The following is a 20,106-nucleotide window of genomic DNA, read 5'->3' on the forward strand; positions in this document are numbered from 1 at the left end:
GTTATCCCGCCCTGTATCAGGAGGATCAAGAAGATGGCCTGCCTTCCAACTCCTATCAACTCATGTGAAATGTAAACCACAAAGAGGAGCAGAAGAGATTAAATAATTTCATTCTACTGTATTCAAAAAGCCGAGATGCATCTGCATTAAGTAGGAAGATGTATATATATGTATTCTGCCATGGTGTAACAGACATACACATTTTTAAACTATTGCCAACACAAAGCAGTACAGCAACTTGATTTATTATATGCAGATTCTTCTGCATTGTTGCTAAACAGTACACTGGTCCAAAGTTACTAAAATACTTAAAAAACTATACATTATGTAAACAAAACATAAATAAGACAGCATAGTTCTTTGTACATATAGTTTAGTACAGATTGTTAGGAATTCATGAATATGTACAATTCTATACCATAGATTGCATTTTTACAATGCATAAATATTTTTTTTACAGAAACAAATCAAAAATAATTTTTACAAATAAAAAGGAGATATATACTGTCAAACACACTGGCAAACAGTCCATACTGTAAGATAGAACATGTGCAAAAGGCTAGGTTTCTCCAAACTAAAATGTTTAATGAAATCATTGGTCATTTCTGACCTTTTTACTAAAGAACTCTCTGAAAACTTCTGACAAACTAAATACATTTTTTTTCCTCCTAAGCCCCATAGGTAAACGGGAAAGAACTGTAATCTTAAGTAATTTTGAGTAAATTAACTGTTTCAAACAATGTAAGAAATTACTCAATAGTTACAACTTCCAAAGTCAGAAGAATGCCCCAAAATTTCAAAAAGTGGCTCATTTGCAGTAAATTCAGGACGCAGCTTTGTCAGGTTTATCAAGGCAAGATGATTGAGATGCAGGGATGACAGTGGTAGAACTTCTGCTTGTGGACACAACAGGAGGCAGTGATGAAGACAGGGTAGAAACTTTTGATGCTGGAGTATTTATAGCATTCAAAATGGCTCCTTCTGGACTAACCAACAGTTTTTTGATAGAAGTGTCTAAGTGAAACACTGAAGTGTTGCTTGGTAAATGAGAGTTTGGAGGATGAATGGCAGAAACCACAGAAGATGTAGCTACAACATTAACAGGAGATTTTATCACTGAGGACACAGACAGTGTTGCTGCAGACAGTGGAGTACATGAGCTAGCTGGAGTACTAAGTATCTGGGGTGTTGCATGTACGATGGGTAAAGCATCTGCAGACCCGAAAGAGTTCACAATTTTTGCAGAGCTTTTCAAAGGATGTTTTGATATTTGCCAACTCAGTGAATTACTTGGTGCTAGCATGATTTTTGAGGTTATTGGATTAACAATTGGTACACCTTGAGCCTCTTGACTATGGTTAATAGTTAAAGGAAGAGTCTGTTTTGTATTACAAGAGAGAAGAAGAACATGGCTGCCAGCTCCAAGGCCTTGTGGTGGAACAACAAAACGAGTACCATTAATCATTATCTGAGTTCCAGGTGCCAAAGGCATACAGGTGTTAATGACTATTTTCTGTTGAATGCAAGGTTCATTCAACTGACCTCCTGCCTTGCTTGTTACAGTTGGTGAAGCTGCAGACATCTGAACAGTAGAAGCACAAGCGTGACTTTGTTTCTCTGTACTGGGAGGCACCTGTTGGCATTGTAGGGAAGAAAAACTAGGAAAACTAATGACTTTACCTGTATTTGGTGATGGAGGGGGCAACGTACTCTGAGGTTTGTGAACACCTGCATTACTTGGCATAGCAGCTGAAGCTCCTGACGACTGAAACTGAAGCAGTGTGGGCAACTGGCTTTTTGGTACTGGAGGAGGAGCTGCAACTGCTGCCAACTGAGGAACTGTATGTAGCACTTTGTGGGGGGTGGCTACAGACCCAGGCAAGCTAATGACCGGAAACTGCAAAGCAGATGCTAAGTTTTGAGGAGCTACTGTTGGTTGTGTTGTTGAAATCAGCACAGATGAAGCAAGATGTCCTGTTTTCACAGTTGATATACCCACAGTATTTCCAATATTTGATGTACACAGTCGATTACCCAGAAATGGCCTTATTCTTGAGGGATCATTTCCACCAATCAAGACAGTGGGCCGTGTCCCAGAAGAAGTCCCACTTGATGTTACTGAAACGCATTCTACACATGCATTTGCTGTTGTTTCTGTAAAGGCATTTTCAGCTTTTGTTGCAACACATACAGATTCATTAGCTGACACAGCACTTTGACTCACAAAACTTGGAACAGGAACCAAAGTACTACTACTTGTCAAAGATAGCGTCAAGCCCATGCTCTTTTTGTCTTCTCCCTTAGAAATGGCAGAGTGCAATATATTAACTGGTGGAGCCTGCTGTGCATTGCCTTTAGTATTTACAATGGTTTGACCTATATTTAGTCCAATTTTTGCATCTTTTACTTGAGCAATAGTTGGTGATGAATTTATTCTTATTGGTGCTCCTACGGTAGATGGGATCAGAACCAACTGTGGTTGCTCTGTGGCACTGACAAAGGTTTTGCTTAGGGAAGAAGGAAGGTTATTTTTCAATGACTCTGCAACTAGATTGGTGGTTGACGGGGCATTGGCAATTTGCGTGTTAATGAAAACCAACTTCTGAGCATTAACACCAGTGGATGCCGGAGAGGGTATAATACTGACTCCTGATGCCCCACAGGGGGATAAAATAGGTGGATTTGTGACTAAGGTAAGTTTCTGGACTGGAGTACCACTGATTAAATCTCCATTTGTTGCCGAATTAGACTCAGATTGTATAACAGGATTTGTTTTAGTACCACCTTGTTGCTGCACAGAAGTATTTGGAGTTATGACAGTTTTATTTTGTCCAATGCTAGTCACACTAATGGGACTGTTTGGAGTTGCTGACATCAAATTGCTAGCTAACGAAATGGAGGATAAAGGAGAGGACACATAGCAGGAGTTCTCTATTACTTGACCCAGATTACCCCCAACAGCAGGCTGCTGTACTTTGAATTTGATATTTTTCTCCGTTGCCTGGGTAAAATCAGCTGGGAAAGCTGGAATGTTAACAGAAGAAGCTGTTGAGGGGGCAAATCCAGAAAGAGAGGGTTGTCCAATATGTGGGAGACCAGATGTGGCTGTTGCTACAGGTGGAAGAGTAGAACATGATAATGCTGTGGTTTTTGGCACAAGAAAAGCCTGAAGTTGAGGTGTGTAAGTGAAAACTGAACTAGAAGATAAACTACTAGGTGAAATCTGGTCTGGGTTTGTTCGCACTTTAACAATTCCTGTGTTTCCACCTCGTGTGGTGACCAGAATAGATTGAGATTCTCTTATACACACTGTCTTCAGTTCTTGCCTAGTTTCAAAGGAGTCAGTTGTTTGCTGTGATGCAAGACTATGACAGGCAGAAGCAGTGTTTGTGGACCCACTTAATGCTGTTGCTGATATCAAAGACTGGCTAGTTGTGGAAAGAGGTGAAGTCAAAGGCACAGGGAATGTGGCAGTTGAAACTGTAGCCTTGATTTTGTCAGTTTCAGTTTGGCTCACCTGAAGTGTTGATGGTAATAAGTTACCTGCTGAAGTTACAGCAGGGAATGACTGCGTAGTGTTCATGGGACCAGTCACTTGTGACAAGTGGGTAATATTCTTGTTAAAAATTGTACTAGGTGACTGAGTGGTAGCATTTGCAGGGCCTGTTACCAGAACAGGTGTTAAAGAAACACTGAGATTTGATATTTCTGGTAAAGTTGTACAGTGCAGCTCAGCTGATTTTTGTTGTAGTGAATGAATGTCCTTGGACGCAATTTTTTCTTCCTTCTGCTGAATAAGAAAATTCTTAGGTAAAATAAGAACTTGTTGCATGACTTTTTCTCCAGTTTTAGGGTCAATCACAGGTTGTATTTGAATTTTCATAGAGGTGTTGTGAAGGTCTATTGGTACACAGTGGCCATTTGGCATTTTGTATACCATTTGTAAAGGAGTCTTTGAACTGGTCTGGCAGGGCAATGGTGGTTTTATCAGTGATGATTCCAAAGGTGCTAAAACTGGCTTTTCAGAAGTAGATAGATTTATGCCTAGGGGAGATGACAGTTGATTTGTTAAAGTCACTTTGTTCCCAGTATTCTTGGCAAGCAAGGCCTGGATGGGTTTGGTCCCTTTCAGAAAGTTTGATACTGATGTTGCAGGATCTGTCAAGGAAAATGATTTTAGAGTTGACCCTTCAAGTTGTTTCAGCTCAGTCAAACAACTACCTGGCTGCAGGCTACTTTCTGAACTCTGGACCACAGCCTCATTAGTGCTTAGCTTAGCTTTCTTCCTCGGTGAAAGCTCATTAGTGCTTTGATCCAGACAACTGTTTTGCTTGGACTGTCGTTTAACACATTTGGGCAGTGTCTTCTGTATTTCTTTAGAAGTTGATTCGTTTTTCAGAATTCTGTTTTTTCCTGCAGGTAAATTCATCTCTAATAGTTTCATCTCATCTGCAAGGATATTAAAACAGAAACTGTGTTTTACACGTTTGCAACTGGTATCTCTATATAACAACTTTACAGTGTCTAGCTAAAGGCAAAATGCTAGTTTGCAAGCGTAAGGATATGTGGAAGGAGAATGTCTGCTTCTTTAAGGGCATCTGGCCAAGGACTTTTTTCAACACAAAAAGGGGGTAATAAGGAAAGGAGGAAGTCATAAACAAGAACATACAGGGACACAAACCTGACCAGCATGGAAGATACTGAGGAAAACCAAACCTGGTCACTCACACTAATTGATGAAGGTATGTGAGTGTGAGAATGTTTATTCCAGCAAGGTTATCTCATCAAGGACCTGGTTAATTGGGAAACTGAGGGGGAAAAGGGAGAAGCCAGAAAGAATAGACACACAGATCTAACAAAACAAACATGGAGACAATGACAAGAAACAACCTCACCAATCACACCAACTGATGCGCTATCAAGAAACTTCAGGTGCCCCTTCCAGGAAGATCAACCCAGACTTTGGAACTGATATGATTGTAAATCAGGGGAGATCCTGGACACTGGGCTGGGAGAAGTGAGGGAATCAGTAGAGCTATACAAACCCATGAAGGGATGTGCAGGGGAAGGGGGAGCTGCAAGGACAGAGCAGGAGGTCACAGCCTGTGTGCCTGGTTCCGGCTGCTGGGGGGTGAGTATTTGTATCTTCCCCAAATCCAATGTGTGTGGGGGCAGTGTGTGTGTATTCACTGGCAAACTTCAAGCTGGACTAGCTGGTGAGCAGGGGGGCTTGAGTCTGGGCTGGCATATCAGGCGGACCTGCGAGTGTGGGGTGCCTGTAGGACAAGGGTGCAAGTGCCACGTTTCATACTGAACATCAACCTGGACTAGCCAACGAGTGGGGAATGCGTGAAGTGGATAGGAGGGCTCAGGATGCAGGCAGGGGTGCCAGGTGGACAGAGTGGTTGTGCATTGAGGTTTTGGCAAGGTTTTGGCAGTGCAGGGTTGCAGGAGGGCCTCTGTGAGGACAGGCCAGGAGCCACCCTGTGCCAGACACAGCTGGCTCCAAAACAGATCCACTGCAGGACATGGCTGAGCTTGTCAGCCAAGCTGGTGATGCCTCATGGAAAATGCTGTGCAGAAGATTGCGACAGAGAGGAGCGAGGAAAAAACTTAGGAGAAACAACCCTGTAGACACCAAAGGCAGTGAAGAAGGAGGGGAAAGAGGTACTCCAGGCACTGGAATGGATTCCCTTGCAACCCATGAAGACCATGGCGAAGGAGGTTGACCCCTCCCATGGAGGACCATGCTGGAGCTGGTATCTACACTGCAGCCTGTTGAGGACTCTATTCCACAGCAGGTGAATATGCCCTGAAGGAAGCTGCAGTCCACAGAAAGCCCACACTGGAGCAGGCTCCTGACAAGAACTGTGGCTTATGGGGGACCCACCCTGGAGCAGTCTTACCCTGAAGGACTCTAGCCTGTGGAGAGGACCCATGCTGGAGCAGTTTGTGAAGGACTGTATCGTATGGGAGGGACCCAACACAGGAGCAGGGCAAAAGTGTGAGGAAGCAGGAGCAGAGACGAAGTGTTACGAACTGACCTCAACCCCCAACCTCCATGCCCCCTGTGCCACTTGACAGGGGAGGAGGTATAAGAATTGGGAATGAAGCTCAGCCTGGGAAGAAGGTGGAGATGCGGTGGAAGGGGGGAAGGTGTTCTAGTGTTTGTCTTTGTTTCTCACCATCCTACTCTATTTTTAATTGGCAATAAATCAAATTAATTTTCCCCAAGTTAGTCTGTTTTGCCTGTGACAGTAACTGGTGAGTGATCTGTCTGTGTCTTGACCCATGAGCTTTCCCATCTTATTTTCTCTCCATGTCCTGTTAAGGAAGGGGAGTGACAAAATGGTTGGGTAGGCATTTGGCAGCCAGCCAAGGTCAGCCCACCATAAATGTAAATTCTGAGCAGGCTTACTATGTTATCACAGAAATAGTTAAGCACAAAAATGGCAAAAACTTGTATTAATCAGAATTTTCATCTTGATCATCTCTGCCCTCTTCTAGTCTACATCCATCAGACACGCATCACAAGCTATTTCAATATTATGACAGTAGTAGTTAAGGTAAAAAGTAGGACCAAGCTCGCATGGAAAAATTAAGCTCCTGAATCAACTTGATTCAGCTCCTGAATCAAGTTCAAGCTATCAAATTCCAGTAAATGCTTACCATTGTCTGGATGATCCTTTTTGGGAACTTCCACATGCTCTGCAGACTCTGGAGATTTACATACTACTGCAAAAGAGTCTTTACCAGAATCAACTTCACTTTCATCATTACTCCACAATTCTCTGGTAAATTTATCATGGTCTGGATGTCTTTTAAAGTCGTCATAGTCCTTCTTCAATCTAGACCTTGAAAATAACAAAACTAACTTTACTAAAGAACCACACTGTTTTTACGGTTTTTTAAATTTTTATTTGCTCCCACACAAAAAGTTGCTGTAAAATTAATTGCCTGTGCCCTTCAAAAAATTTCAGGGTAGCTCTGTCTGCAAATCTTTAAAACCCAGAAAATGTGAAGTGACAGTAATGTCCCTTCCCTCACCACAATGGAATTCTATGTCATTAAGGCCTCTAACAATCGCCAAAAAGACTGAGCCAAATATGACCATCACTGTTTTCTGGCATCCATCTTCTGTTTCTTCATCTTGCATTGTGACAAATGTACCTGTACAGACTTGAGTACTAACTGTAACAAGTCTACTCCTTCCTCTGAAGGCAACCCCAATTAAAGAATTAAGTAAATCTTGTTCTTCTTAAATGCATCATGCTTTTGGCCCAGCTATGGGACTGTAATATAACTTTCTCCTTTAAGAAAACTTTCCTGTCTCTGAGGCATTAGAACAGCTGCCGCTGTCATTTCCATAGGCTCACATTCCACTAAAGAATGGGCATACGATGGAAATACATAGCTGCTTTACTCATTTGAACACTGTTCAGAAACACATCCACTTACCTTGATACTCCTAAACTGCTACATTGTCCCTTCTTCTAAACCATTGTTTAGATGAGATCTAGGCGGTATTTTAGTGTACAAATACAGTGAACTACAGGATTCAGCTGGTGGTAACCAACACAATATCCAGGAGGATTATTTAGCAAATGAATAAATAGATTATAGCAATTAGCACCTTGTGTGGAATAGAATCTAGACTCTAGTCTGGATCTAACCCTTATGACAGTAAGAACAAGACCTTAAATTTACCCATGCTTATGCATTAAAATAACAGTTGTTTGCATTGAGTGCAGCAATGGCCAGCTGCTCCCTAGGGGATGGAAAGGGAGGAGCCAAGCATGATGTCACAGCTGGCAGGGCCTGTGCCTCACCAGCCAGGACACCATCTCACTGCCCCTGAATGAGGGAGCAGGGCAGGCCTAGGGTGGTAATTAGGTTCAACCAAGAGCCCAGATCAACAAGCAAGTTCCTGGTGCTGAGGCAGGTCTGAGGTCAAGCTGGTAAGTCAAGTCACAGGTTCAGATCAGGATCAGGTTCAGTGATGGCTGCCAGGGTCAGGATCCAGTCAAGTGATTTCTGGGCAGGTCCACAGTGGTGATGCAGGTCCAAGGTCAGTCTGAGGGTCAGTCCAGATCAGCAGGACCCATGGCCAGGCAGGGTAATTCCTGTAGTTGAGCTGGAAACTGGCATTCCTATGGCAGAGATTGAAGGCTGCAGAATGACCTGAAATGGGGATCCTGGGCCCATGGGCAGGTGAGGTAGATGGAGGCCCAGGTGAGGCTGGTCAGGGTCAGTAAGACCTAACAGGTTACTCACAGCTTTGACACTCTCACTGAGAGAAGAAAACCTTGAAGTCTGTATGAAGATGTAGTGTGGACGATACTTCAACTCTACCATTTGGATTTTGAACTTGAAGTCTAGGTGTGGGAGAACTATAGGAGGACACCAGGGAACCACTACTGTACTAAAGCTTCTGGATGGGAAATTCCTTTTTTCTTTTGAGGGATTTCTGCTGTGGGGCCAGTGAACAAATGTGATCAGTGGGCACAAGTAACCTTTCATTTAAACCTCGCTGCTATTCAAATACCATTCAACATGATACTCCGTCATAATTTTGACAAGACCAAGGGACCTTTCAGAAAGGAGGGGGAAGGGGAGAAAGGATTTTTAATCATAAAGAGTGCTTCTACTAGTTAAAGACAACAAAAATGGAAGGACAGAAAACTCCAGACTCTTATTCCATACTGAGGTCTTGAACAGAAGGAAGGAGCTCTACCCAGCCCTTGACAACCTAGAAGGCCAACAATGTCATTCAATTAGTAGATGTTAGTAGCTGGCTGAGACACCCTAAAGACACTGCAACTGCAGCTAGACTTGTGGTGGTGTTTACACCAGCATAAGCAATCTTTACTCAACTGCTTTTTCCCTTTCACACGACACCTTTCTTCACCATTGTCATTGGCGCCCAGCAGCTGCATAATGAGCCAGACCAAGACATTGATCTAGCTTCCCCCCACCCATCTCTCTTTCCAACCCCACAATTTGTAAAGATTGTTTTTCAGCTGGAGCTGTTCCCTGGTATATGATGTGTCTCTCCAAACAGCTATGTCATGGAAATACCTAGGCTAACATTGCTGAATAAACCAGGGTTACAGCCTAAAACATACATCCTGAGAAATATGAGTTAAGTTAATCTCAGAAACTATCCTCCGCTCTAAGTGTATGCTTCTCTAGCTACCAGCATAGGTACATACAAGACCTCAGCCACCTAGTTCCAGACTAAAATTTACTCATATTAGACACACCTCATATATAGTACTTCTACACACTTTACACTGCAGTTCTACTTCTGTATTCTATAACCACATTTAACAAACAAGAACTAATACTCGGCACCAAACCATTCCACAGCAGAATTTACATAAAGGACAAAACTGGAAGCCCCATATACTGGAAACTGAAATTCTTTCTAATAGTATTACAATCTGCCACATTTCCAACAGGAGTCTGAATTGCTAGAGGCAGGAAGAAATGAACAGCTAAGGAAAATGAACACAAACTTGAATAGAACGGAACAGAAAAAAGCAAAACTTGTACTTTGGTCCATTATTTAAAGCAGAATGTTCAACAACATCCTAAATTTCCAAATAAGGATTTTAACTCATGCGTGATATCCATAAAATGAGCTATTAAGGAACCAGCTCTTAGTAGTTCTATCTGTTTACTGCCTTTGGTGCTATGGTGGTGTTTTTTTTTTTTTTAAACATAATACCTTTTAAACTTTTCAGAATTAGTTCTGCACCATGTAACTGTGTAAGTTGCTTCATTCACACCCAACATTTAAGCAGCTGCCTAACTTTACCTATCATTTGACATAGAGTTCAAGCTTCTAATCATTACTTGCTTTTTAAATGTCTATGTGGCAAAACTAAGGTATGATTACAGCAACAGCTGTATGGCTAACAGACAACAATGACACCAAGCTTCAAGACACAATGATGATACTAAAGTCAATATCCAGCCTCTCCAGGATTTACAATCTGGGTAGCATCTTCACTGCTACTAATACTTGCCCTTACTAGATTTAAATCAGTCACTGCTTCACTGATATTTCTCTGACACAACTCATTCCAGATGCATTTCAAATTTACAGGGTTACAAAGACCATAAAACAGTGTTTAAATAACTGCTTTGTGGAGAATTCGTTAACAACTAATTTAGGTAGCTTTAGACAGTAAGTAGTCTGACAAAGTATTCTAAGAAGCCATGGTCTAGTTTTCTAGATACAGGTTTTCAGCACTTCTAAACCAAATAAACAGCACTACGAATCCTAGCTGGATTGTGATACAACTATTGATAGGCACGTTTACGGATTCTAGAGCATTTCAGAGGTAAAAAATACTAGGGGGTTAAACTCAACTTTATTTAGAGACAGTAAGTCTGGAACATAAAATAATTCTTCCAACTAAAGCACTGCCAGTGCCTCATTCCTCTCCTCAAAGTATTTTCATTTAATTTATTTGAGAAGCCAACTTATTCATTAGTTTTTAAAAGGTGAATTTTGCTCTGTTTTTCATCCCATGCACTATTGTTAAAAAAAGAGCAGCTAATTACCTGTTTCTCTGAAATGCTTTCATTAGCTTTGGTTCCCATGGTAACAGTTCATTAAGCAGTCGTAACAACGTACCATGCAATTCCTTTACTGCTTGCTTCCGGTGGTACCATCTTACCTGCAAACATAAATACCATTTATTTATCATTGCATAAGACCTGAATCTTGTTATATTGTATTAATACTACAGTAATCCTTGTACACTAATACAGCACATGAGGAAGATAACTGGAAGAAAATACTGGTAAGTTTCACAATTACATCTACCCTTAACCCACGTAAGACATTAATACTTCTATTTTTTTTTATACTACAGAAAGATAATGTCCTAATCAAAAAAGTAATACTGCAAGGATGTTCACTCTTTACAGGTCAAGCTTAAAACTGAAGCAGAATCCTACGAACACACCATGTGTTTAAAATTACTTAAATGAGTAACTAACATAGGTAGTAATCTATTCAGGTCAGGGAAACTAACTGTATACTTTTAATAGTTAGAGATAAAATTTCTACAGAAAATCTTAGCATAATCTCATTTAACATAAGTGATATAATTTATATTATTATTTGCAAATACAATTTACTACAATTTTCAGGGATAAAAACACAGTTTTTGCATTACATTTTTGTATTTCAGTCAAAGTTCTAGGTAAACTTTTTTTCAAAAGAAAAGTTTTGCAAACTGGTCATTTATGAAGTAACAGACTATCCAGCAGAGACCAGTTTTCTCACATAAAAGCTTTAAGCTTTTAACTCAAATGTATAATTAAAAATGGTTTCCTTTTCCAAACTGATATATGTAATCTTATGATCTTTCATGAAGAATTTATGTTTTAATAAATCTGGAAAGGCTGAATGAGGATAAAAGACATTGGGAAATGACAATTAGCGTGCATGTACATATATACAGCACAACCATGGCAGACATAATGCTGCAGAACAGATCTCTTAAAACTTTCTTGGATACCCCTTATAAGTATTTCTTCCCAAAACTTTATTCTCCAGTGTATTCCATAGAAGACTGAACAATGCATATATATGCAACAGCTACAAAAAGATATGTTGTATACTCTAGTCCTTCTGACACTCTACTAATTCTGTGCATTTTACATAAATGAGTATTTTACCTCTTGACTTGTCAGAGAGGATGTAAGACAGTAAAGAGAATATGGTTCTGCAAGAAAAAGAAACAAGACTTGGGAACTTCTTTATTTCATATATATATTTAGCTTTTGATAGAGCTCATATCCTTCACAGCTTTCTGTGGTCCAGCACAGGAAGAATGTAGGACAGGAAAAGCTGGATAAAGCTTGAGACAGCTGCCTTTCAGCAGTCTACAGTAATGATTTTTCTATTGACTTTGGAATGGTTCCTTGCTACACATTTTAGCAGATCTCCAATGTACAGCAAGATCAGTCAGGCTGAATGCTTGTTTGAAGACCAGGTATCTATTTTTCTATGGATAATCATTTACATGTTACATAACAAAATTAATAGCTACTCCTTCATTCTTCAATTAAAATTACAAAAGCAAAAATTTTAAGTAGGAAATTATGCCATGTTACTACATAATGGTTAGTGTTGAGCACACAGACAAGCCAGCAAACTGTATTCTAATTTCCTTCATTTGTGGCCATATTTGCATGTTACACACTGCAGCATAAAATCTGCCAGTGAGTACTGCAACAGAAAACAGCCCTTGTGTATACTGTAGCCTACCAAGGCATTTGGTGTGACCTCCAAATGTTAGCAGTCAGCAGAATTAATTGCTAACATATGAAAGAATATTACATGTACAGATTTATCTGTCTTGTAAGATATACAAAACATTGCACAGAGTTTTAAAAGGATGAGTTTATGTACTACACAGTATTAGTGGATTGTCCTAAAACAAAAATCAAAATGGCAAGAACAAACTATGCCACTACTATCAGGATATAGAAATGCTGTACAGGCATTTGATATAGCAAAAAATGGGATGTGTGAAAACGTAGTAATAAAAAGATATGGAAAATTACTACAGAGTAAAACCAAGAACTTATTAATTTCTGAGACTGATTTACCTTTAAACAAGGCTAAGATCTTGGTTTAAGTAAAAAAAAAAAAGTACTTACGAGCCAGATAAATACTAGCTGACCACTGAGTAAACTTACAAGTGATAGCTGTATCATGCATTGAATAGCCAGATACAAGTAGAAGGCTTAGTCAAGAGCAGACTTCAAGACTTTACTGCCTTCATTAACACTTCAAAGAAGAACAAATGCAAGTCACTTTTCTCCTTGCTTACAAAAATGAACAAAAGAAAAACCAATCCCCTGCCCACAGAATTCCAGAGCTAGTTTTTAACAAAAATAGTGTCCTCTGGATATAATCTGTGGAAAACTCCATATTTGCTTCCAAATAATTTTAATGCATACATTACAGCAACATGATTTTAAAAAATGTAAATTAATTATTTCCCTGTATCCAAATTACTCATTTTTCTTACTGGGGTTTAGGAGTTGACAATAAAACTGTTAGTGGAAACACACACAAATTTAAGCCATGAGGAGAATTTTCTTTCCTCAGAAATAGTCAGGACACAGAACAAATATGGGCCAAAAAGGACTGGGGGAAAAAAAAAAAACCTTATCTTTTAAATTATTGTGGTTCAGTTGGTTTTCTGTGAAAACACATAAGATTTCTGCAAAGCCCAGATGTTACACAATCAATCTGCTATTATTCCTTAAATATTAAAATAATAAAAAGGAAGGGACATTAAAAAAAAGTCTATAACCTTAAGACACATCACTACAAAATCTAGCATTACCTTTCCTATGCAGTTTCATTCTCTAACACAGTCTTGTGTTTTTTCCAGGAAAAAAAAAAAAAGGTGAATCAATAATTGATAAAGCTATGACTTAACTCCCTACTTCAGTGTTACATAGCTGCCTACTAATTTCTACAGGTAATAAACCTGCCTTTACAAGTATCTGTGTTGCAAACTCTTCTCAGTAATACCAAATGATATAATGCAGGAGAACAGCTACAAACTGAAGCTTAGGAGGTTCAGGCTGAACATTAGAAGGTGTATTTTCATCAGAAATATACGGCATTAGAATAGGTTGTGCAGAGAAGCTGCTGAATCTCCTTTCTTTCTTGTTTTCAGAACTTGGCTAGTCAGGTCATGGATGACTTAAGGCAGCACTGACAATAGTCCTGCTTCAAGGTGGGGAGACATTCAAATGTCCCTTTTAAGCACTGACTGCAGGGTTCCTTATGATGAAAGATAAAAGCCTCTGAGTATGACGTGATGTGTTATGGGATTAACAAATAAATGGAATGCAACATCTAATGGCACAGAAGGAACTGACCACAGCAGAGTAGCCACGACTGTTCCACTCAAAGTAATCAAAATACAGCTGTTTGGGAAATTCCATGAGGAGTGGTTTAGTACAATGGCAGGTTAGTACAAAGGAATAGCTATTACAACCCTGTAGTTCAGTCCTCTCATCAACAAGGGGTCTGTAGAAATGGAGATCTGGATGCACTGCCTTCTGGTGTTTATGAAATCCGGCAGGATTTTATTGGTAGACATGAACGGAAATTATCCAACTACATCAACCCCAGACAGTACTTTAGAGGTAAAAACAATCTATCTCTATCACTGAAGAGCTTGCTCTTGGTAGATGTGTGAAGAAACTGTTCTCCTTCAATTTACTTGAGCTAATTCTAAGTTCGCTAAGAGCCTATATTCCTAACCGATTATTTAAATAGAAATATCCAGTACCTAACTTGGGTGTGTACTGAGTTATGTTATTATGTGGTCTGTAATTCGCATTTCCAGTACCACTGCTTCTATACCTTGCATCTGATGTCTAGTTGCCATCTTGTTGAAGGTAGTGACAAACAAAACACAGTTTTCTTCTGGAAACGTAATGTAAGGTATTAACAACAGAACAAAAGAGTAAAAAGGCCTAGACAGAGGACAAGTATAAAATGTGATTTTCAGCTGTGTTAAGTTACAAGTAAATTTTAGAAATGCAAACACAATAAAAATACATTTTAGAAATGTGCTGAATGTTTCCATATAAACACAGAGAGACATTCAACACATTCTCGGCTGAAAACTTACCTTTTAAAATAAGGTTTCTGACATCCAGAGCAGCCAGGAAACGCTGACTCCACTCTCCGTGATGCCTCAACATACACTATTCTGGCATACTCATCATGGAACCCCAAAGCAGACTGGAGCCAGGATATTGATATATGGGGTAAGGATTGAACTTTATAGGGTAGTTTTTGTTTTGTTTTTAAATAAACACACACACACACAACCACAATATTATGCAGTTTTATAAGATTTTCTTTAATCTTTACTTTATATCCCAGGGACATAAAATAAAGAAAATCAGAAATCTTATAAAACCATGCAATATTGTTGAAAAGGGGTGGTGGTGGAGGGAGAAAACTTACCTTACCCTTAATAGGCCTGCTCCATTCTGCAGCGGGGTTCTGTGGTATGTGTGACATCACCAGTCTAGCGTTTTCTAGTGATGTCACACAGAGAGGGAGTTGGTGATCTGCAGCTGCTTTGGACATCAGATACCTAAAGAAAAGAGATCGATAACTTTTTCAATTCAGGTATGGATTGATATTGAATGTTCTTATTAACCAGTTTATGGGCCAAATACTAGAATTTCAGACACTTACATCAATGGCAGTTTTGACTGAATAAGAATGCAAGATGAGATGATGTGTTCATACTATACAAACTCATTATAATTGAAAGTGTTGTCATTTTCAAAATGCTTAAGAGTTTTCTTCTACAGTAAAAGTTCCTGAAAGTCAATATGTTGTATTTCAGCAATGTCACTCTGAATATTATAAATATCTATCAACGGCTAACCTCTGATGTTATTTGAAGACTGGAACTGAATATAGTCAGGAAGAATGACTTGTAGTAAATTATAAAACAAATTCACTCATGACATCTCTTAATCAGTTTTATCTTTGAGCATTTATTGGCAACTGATGAGAAGATATAAGGTTGGGTTTTTTTTTTTTTTAAAAGTCTTCAGCTTGCACTTCCATTACCTAGATATCTGGTCACACCAAACCATATCCTACAATGGTATGCCATACTCTCTTATTAAACATTGCAAACAAATGAAGTAAAAAAAAAAAAACAATAGATTTTTTTGCTTCCAAGAGTGTCTTTATCTCATTATTTAGTTCATGACTATGAAATGACTTTTCATTCACACATTTAGCCACATGTTCTGATTTTCTTTAGGCAAAATTACTACATGATCATCATTGCATTGATTAATCTACCACATTTATTTTAAAGATATATAACACAAAAACACAGAAGAAAGTTTATTATCAGCATGATCTTACTATCTTCATTACTCTTCATTAGAAGAACTTCAAGATATTAACTAACATACTTCTGTAACTCATGAAGAAGCTGGATGTATGCAGTATCTTAAACGTACCTACAAAAAATCTGTGCCTTTTAAGCTGTTATGGATCTTACTTAACTCCCTTTCATATAGCTAAATTTTGCATCTTCTCAAATCTGGGTATACAAGTATTTATTCTTCAGCTGACTACCTTAAAGTCAGCTGTTCTGTTATAACTGTGTGCTAACAGGAATGCCTTGAATAATTTTGTTGAAATAATATACTAACTGACCAAAATCCAAAGTACTGTGAAATGTTCTGAATCTACAGTAGTATCTCTGTGACAAAAATGTTCCAGATTAAATGTATGAGTACACATTCATATCTTTGATGCAGAATCCACACTTTCACATTTGGAACTGTAGAAAGGTACATGACAAAAGTGGCTTAAGGAAAGCTTCTTAGCAAACATTTATGGGAAGGCTAGCCACACAAGTAAAGGCATGAAAGATCATGGGAAGATAAGAGATAATAGTTGTGAAAAAACTAGACAATATAGACAGAAAAAGAGATACTGGAGGAACTAAGAACTGAAGACTGGGACAAAAATATTGAAAGGTAGTGAGATAAGCAGAAGACAGAAGAACCAGAAAAAGTAATTATTGTGTGGAAGATTTAAAAATTTGAAGCCTAAAATTGGCTTTATTCATTCATATTCTATAACTAAATAGCTGGTTCGATTTCCAAAAGCTCCATATGCTGAAGGACAGGAAACTGCATGGACGTAAATATGTAAATTTCACACTCAAAATTCAATGTTTTGGGCTCATATCAAGTGTTTTTAAAAGATGCAGGCAAGCCAGAGAGAAGCAATAACAGACTATTTGGAGTGACTAAAGTACAAATCAAGTTTTTGGGACAAAGAATGGAAAAAGAGAATATGTTAGATACATTACAGATGAAGATGCATAGTAACACAGAACCTAAGCTGAAATTAAAGGAAAATGTTTCAGCAGCAAGACTTCAAGCAGGTCTATTAAAATTCTGTTATCCTAAATATTTATTGGAATAAGGATGTCTTCATCTTCAGTTTAAACCTGCGAATGTGTGTGCAAACATAGATTTCTCAGACTATAATATTATTTGTTTGCATGTACATTTATGTAAATATAGTAATACAGATGAAAACAAGTATAACCAAAAACTCCTTACATGAAAAGTCCCAAGAATGGTACATATTTCCTGGGGGAAGGGGGAAAGAGGGCAGGAGAAGAGGAGGGAGGAATGGCGACAAGGAAGTCTACCTCCTGCTAAAAGGTAAAGAAGATTTAACCCAGTAATAATTAAGTTTCCATAGGCCCCAAATGAGAAGACACAGTAAGTTTTTCCACTTTATTGTTTGTAAAGTTGAGGTCTGATTCACTAAAATATCAGTAAGAGCCCTAATCTATTTTTGATGGGCACATGAATTTCTGCTGAGAATTCTTGGGAAGTCCCTGTACAGTCTTGTCTAAACACAGTTTCCCTACCAAACATTTGCAAACATGCGGCAACATTTCCCATTTCTTTACTGTACACAGAGGAAATATTTTATAAACTTTTATTTAGTAAATGAGCCACTTTGCATTATTTTTGCCATATATATTAACTTTTTTTTTCAAGTGTAGCAAATCAATAAAAAAAAAAAAAAAGATAAAACAGTCTCCTCTTAGTTTAGATACTTCCACTTCCCATGAACAAATTTAACAGCAGCCTGTTTGGAATTTCAAAAAAAGCAGACACAGAAAATATTATGTTCCATCCTGACCCAATGTATTCTTTTGGATAGCCTCAGTATCCTACAAATGAATTTATGTCTGAGGTTCTAAATATTTCTGACCTGAACCCATGGGTTTTTAACTCTGAATTTTCAGCTGCACTCCAAAATACATATTTATGCAGATGATATCGACTTAGAGCTGCAGAAAACCTGTTTGCTTTCAGCCCTTCTGACTCACCTGCTTAAAAGATATATCCACTCCCAGAGACAGACAACGATTCACCTGTCTTGGGAAGCACAAGTGTCTAATTAAAACCTTCAGGAACATTAGAAGATGGCAGAACCCAAAACCTTTATAAAGGAGGTTTTTACCTTTTTTACTACTAAGTCAAGAACATCAGTGTGTTACAGACCTCTGCAAAGCAATAAAATCTTCAATGCATTTTCTCCAAACCCTAATTAGTCATGAACTTGGCTGGTGTCCTTTGACTAAGTAATTCTCCTTCCCCTCACCTCTGCTGACTTTTCTCTCCCTGTAGGGAGAGTCTGGTCTCCTCCTCAGGAAGGTATTGCCCTTTATCCATTTTAACCTTGTAAACTTAACTGTGGGAATCCTGGGCTCCAGCCTCCCTTCTCACTCCTCAGACAGCTACGCACTTACCAATCAGACTTGCAGGGCATGCTTCAAATCCAGTGGCGCTACCAAAACAAAGTCTTGCATTTCAGTAAACAAGGAATCTTTCAATCTTTATGTTCTCTCCAAGACAATCTATGCTTTAACATAATCAGGACACGGTCTAGAATTAACTGTCCTTGTCAAAACCCAGTTCATTTTACAATAAACATGCTTATGACAAAGTCAGCTTGCAAAATGACATCTGCAAAAAAGCCCGAAGTTCACTATTTGATAGAAGTATCTGCAATTCTGTCAGTTTCATACTACACAATGGCAAGAAGGGATTTAAAAAAAAAAAAAAAATCAAGTTCTGCTATGATATGCAACAGTTAAATACATACAACTGATCTACAGAATAGCTTAATTAACAGTTTCACACAAAAAACGAATGACTTCAGATCACAAAAGAAACTGATTATCTGAAAGGCAGTAAAGAGATTTCCATTCATTCTGCAACTTCCACTGATTTTACCTGACACAGAAGACAACAGGGAAAGATGGGATCCAAAATGTCAGAAACGGATAGTTGTTAACTTGCGTACTGATCAGGGTAGAAGGTGCTACTTTACTATCTCTTCTCATAAAAGAAATTTCATATATTAGATTGAAGGCTTTACGTTATCCTAAATATACTGGTAAAATGCTTCACTACCACATATGTTTGTCAAAACTATTTTTTCATCAATACTGCTGCAAATAGATTTTTAAGTGGAATTAGGCTACTTTGCATGTCTTGATCAATTTGCTCATTATAGCAAATTTCTAACAGCTAACATTCAACTGAACTGCCATGCTTATATATACAGTCTAAATTTTCAGCAAACGTGAGGTAAAAATGCAATAAAATCTCAACAGAATTTTAAGCCAGTATGTTCTACTTCAGATTTATAATTGTCTACTGACTGCTTGTAACTTCCCCCACATCATATCTATGTCAGTATTGGCAATAAAACAGACATAGTTTTTACTAGAATCTAATTCTTGTTACTGTAAATCCTGTGGTTTTTTTTCTATTAATTCCATTTTTACTCTACTTTTTAGTCACACTGCTTTAAAGTGAAACGATGTCACTTCACATGTCCTAAGGAATGTACCAAAGCTAGAAGACACTCTAGCTTAGACATTCCTTAGGAAGCCACTCTCCATCCTTTCACTAGACAGTGCAAAGAGCATTAGACTCAAGTCCTTCAAGTCCCCTTTCTGCACCTCACACTTTCTGATCTCCAGTCAGGCACTCAAATAAATAGTAAATCTGACTAACTTGTTCTCTCCCCTCCCTCTTGAAATGTAGAAGGTGGTAAGGAGAGGAACTGTTTAGTAGCTGAAGGGATAGACTTTTTAGAGCACCTCTGATGGTAATACCACGTACAACTTCGCCTGCCACAGAACAGCACTTTTCCTGTCAAAAGCAGTCCAACTTTCTTTTGCCCCCAGATGCTCATTCCTGTCCTTACAATGACCCCTCAAACTGTGGCAGAACACAAGCACAGGTATTTGTGCAACTGCATAATAAATTGCACTAGAAAACTTATCTGGGTTACAAACACCTCAGCAACAGTATAAAAGTAGTTAAGATTTATCACAGACTAATGCTCTCACCATGCAGCTGAACAAAGAATTTTGCTACCCTCTTTCATGGGCTGGCACAGAAAATATAAGCTGCCAGAGACATAGAGAGTAGGAACTATTTATTTAGCAGCAGTTTTGGCTTATG

The 20,106-nt window shown here is 38.7% G+C and overlaps 1 protein-coding gene across 2 annotated transcripts in view; it reads right to left on the reverse strand.

Moving 5' to 3' along the window:
• Positions 1-694: 694 nt before the first annotated feature.
• BRD10 (bromodomain containing 10) overlaps positions 695-20,106 on the reverse strand; it is a 52,255-nt gene continuing 32,843 nt past the window's right edge. For both annotated transcript variants that reach the window (XM_082336776.1, XM_082336775.1), the window contains 3 exons: positions 10,573-10,688; positions 6,670-6,854; positions 695-4,449 (listed from right to left, as the gene is read on the reverse strand). In XM_082336776.1, coding sequence (XP_082192902.1) covers positions 824-4,449; positions 6,670-6,854; positions 10,573-10,688 — 3,927 coding nt within the window. In that variant the 3' untranslated portion in view covers positions 695-823. The remainder of the gene's footprint in view (positions 4,450-6,669; positions 6,855-10,572; positions 10,689-20,106) is intronic.

The sequence above is a fragment of the Platalea leucorodia genome, assembly GCF_965183815.1.
Source record: "Platalea leucorodia genome assembly, chromosome: Z".
NCBI classification, from domain to species: domain Eukaryota; kingdom Metazoa; phylum Chordata; class Aves; order Pelecaniformes; family Threskiornithidae; genus Platalea; species Platalea leucorodia.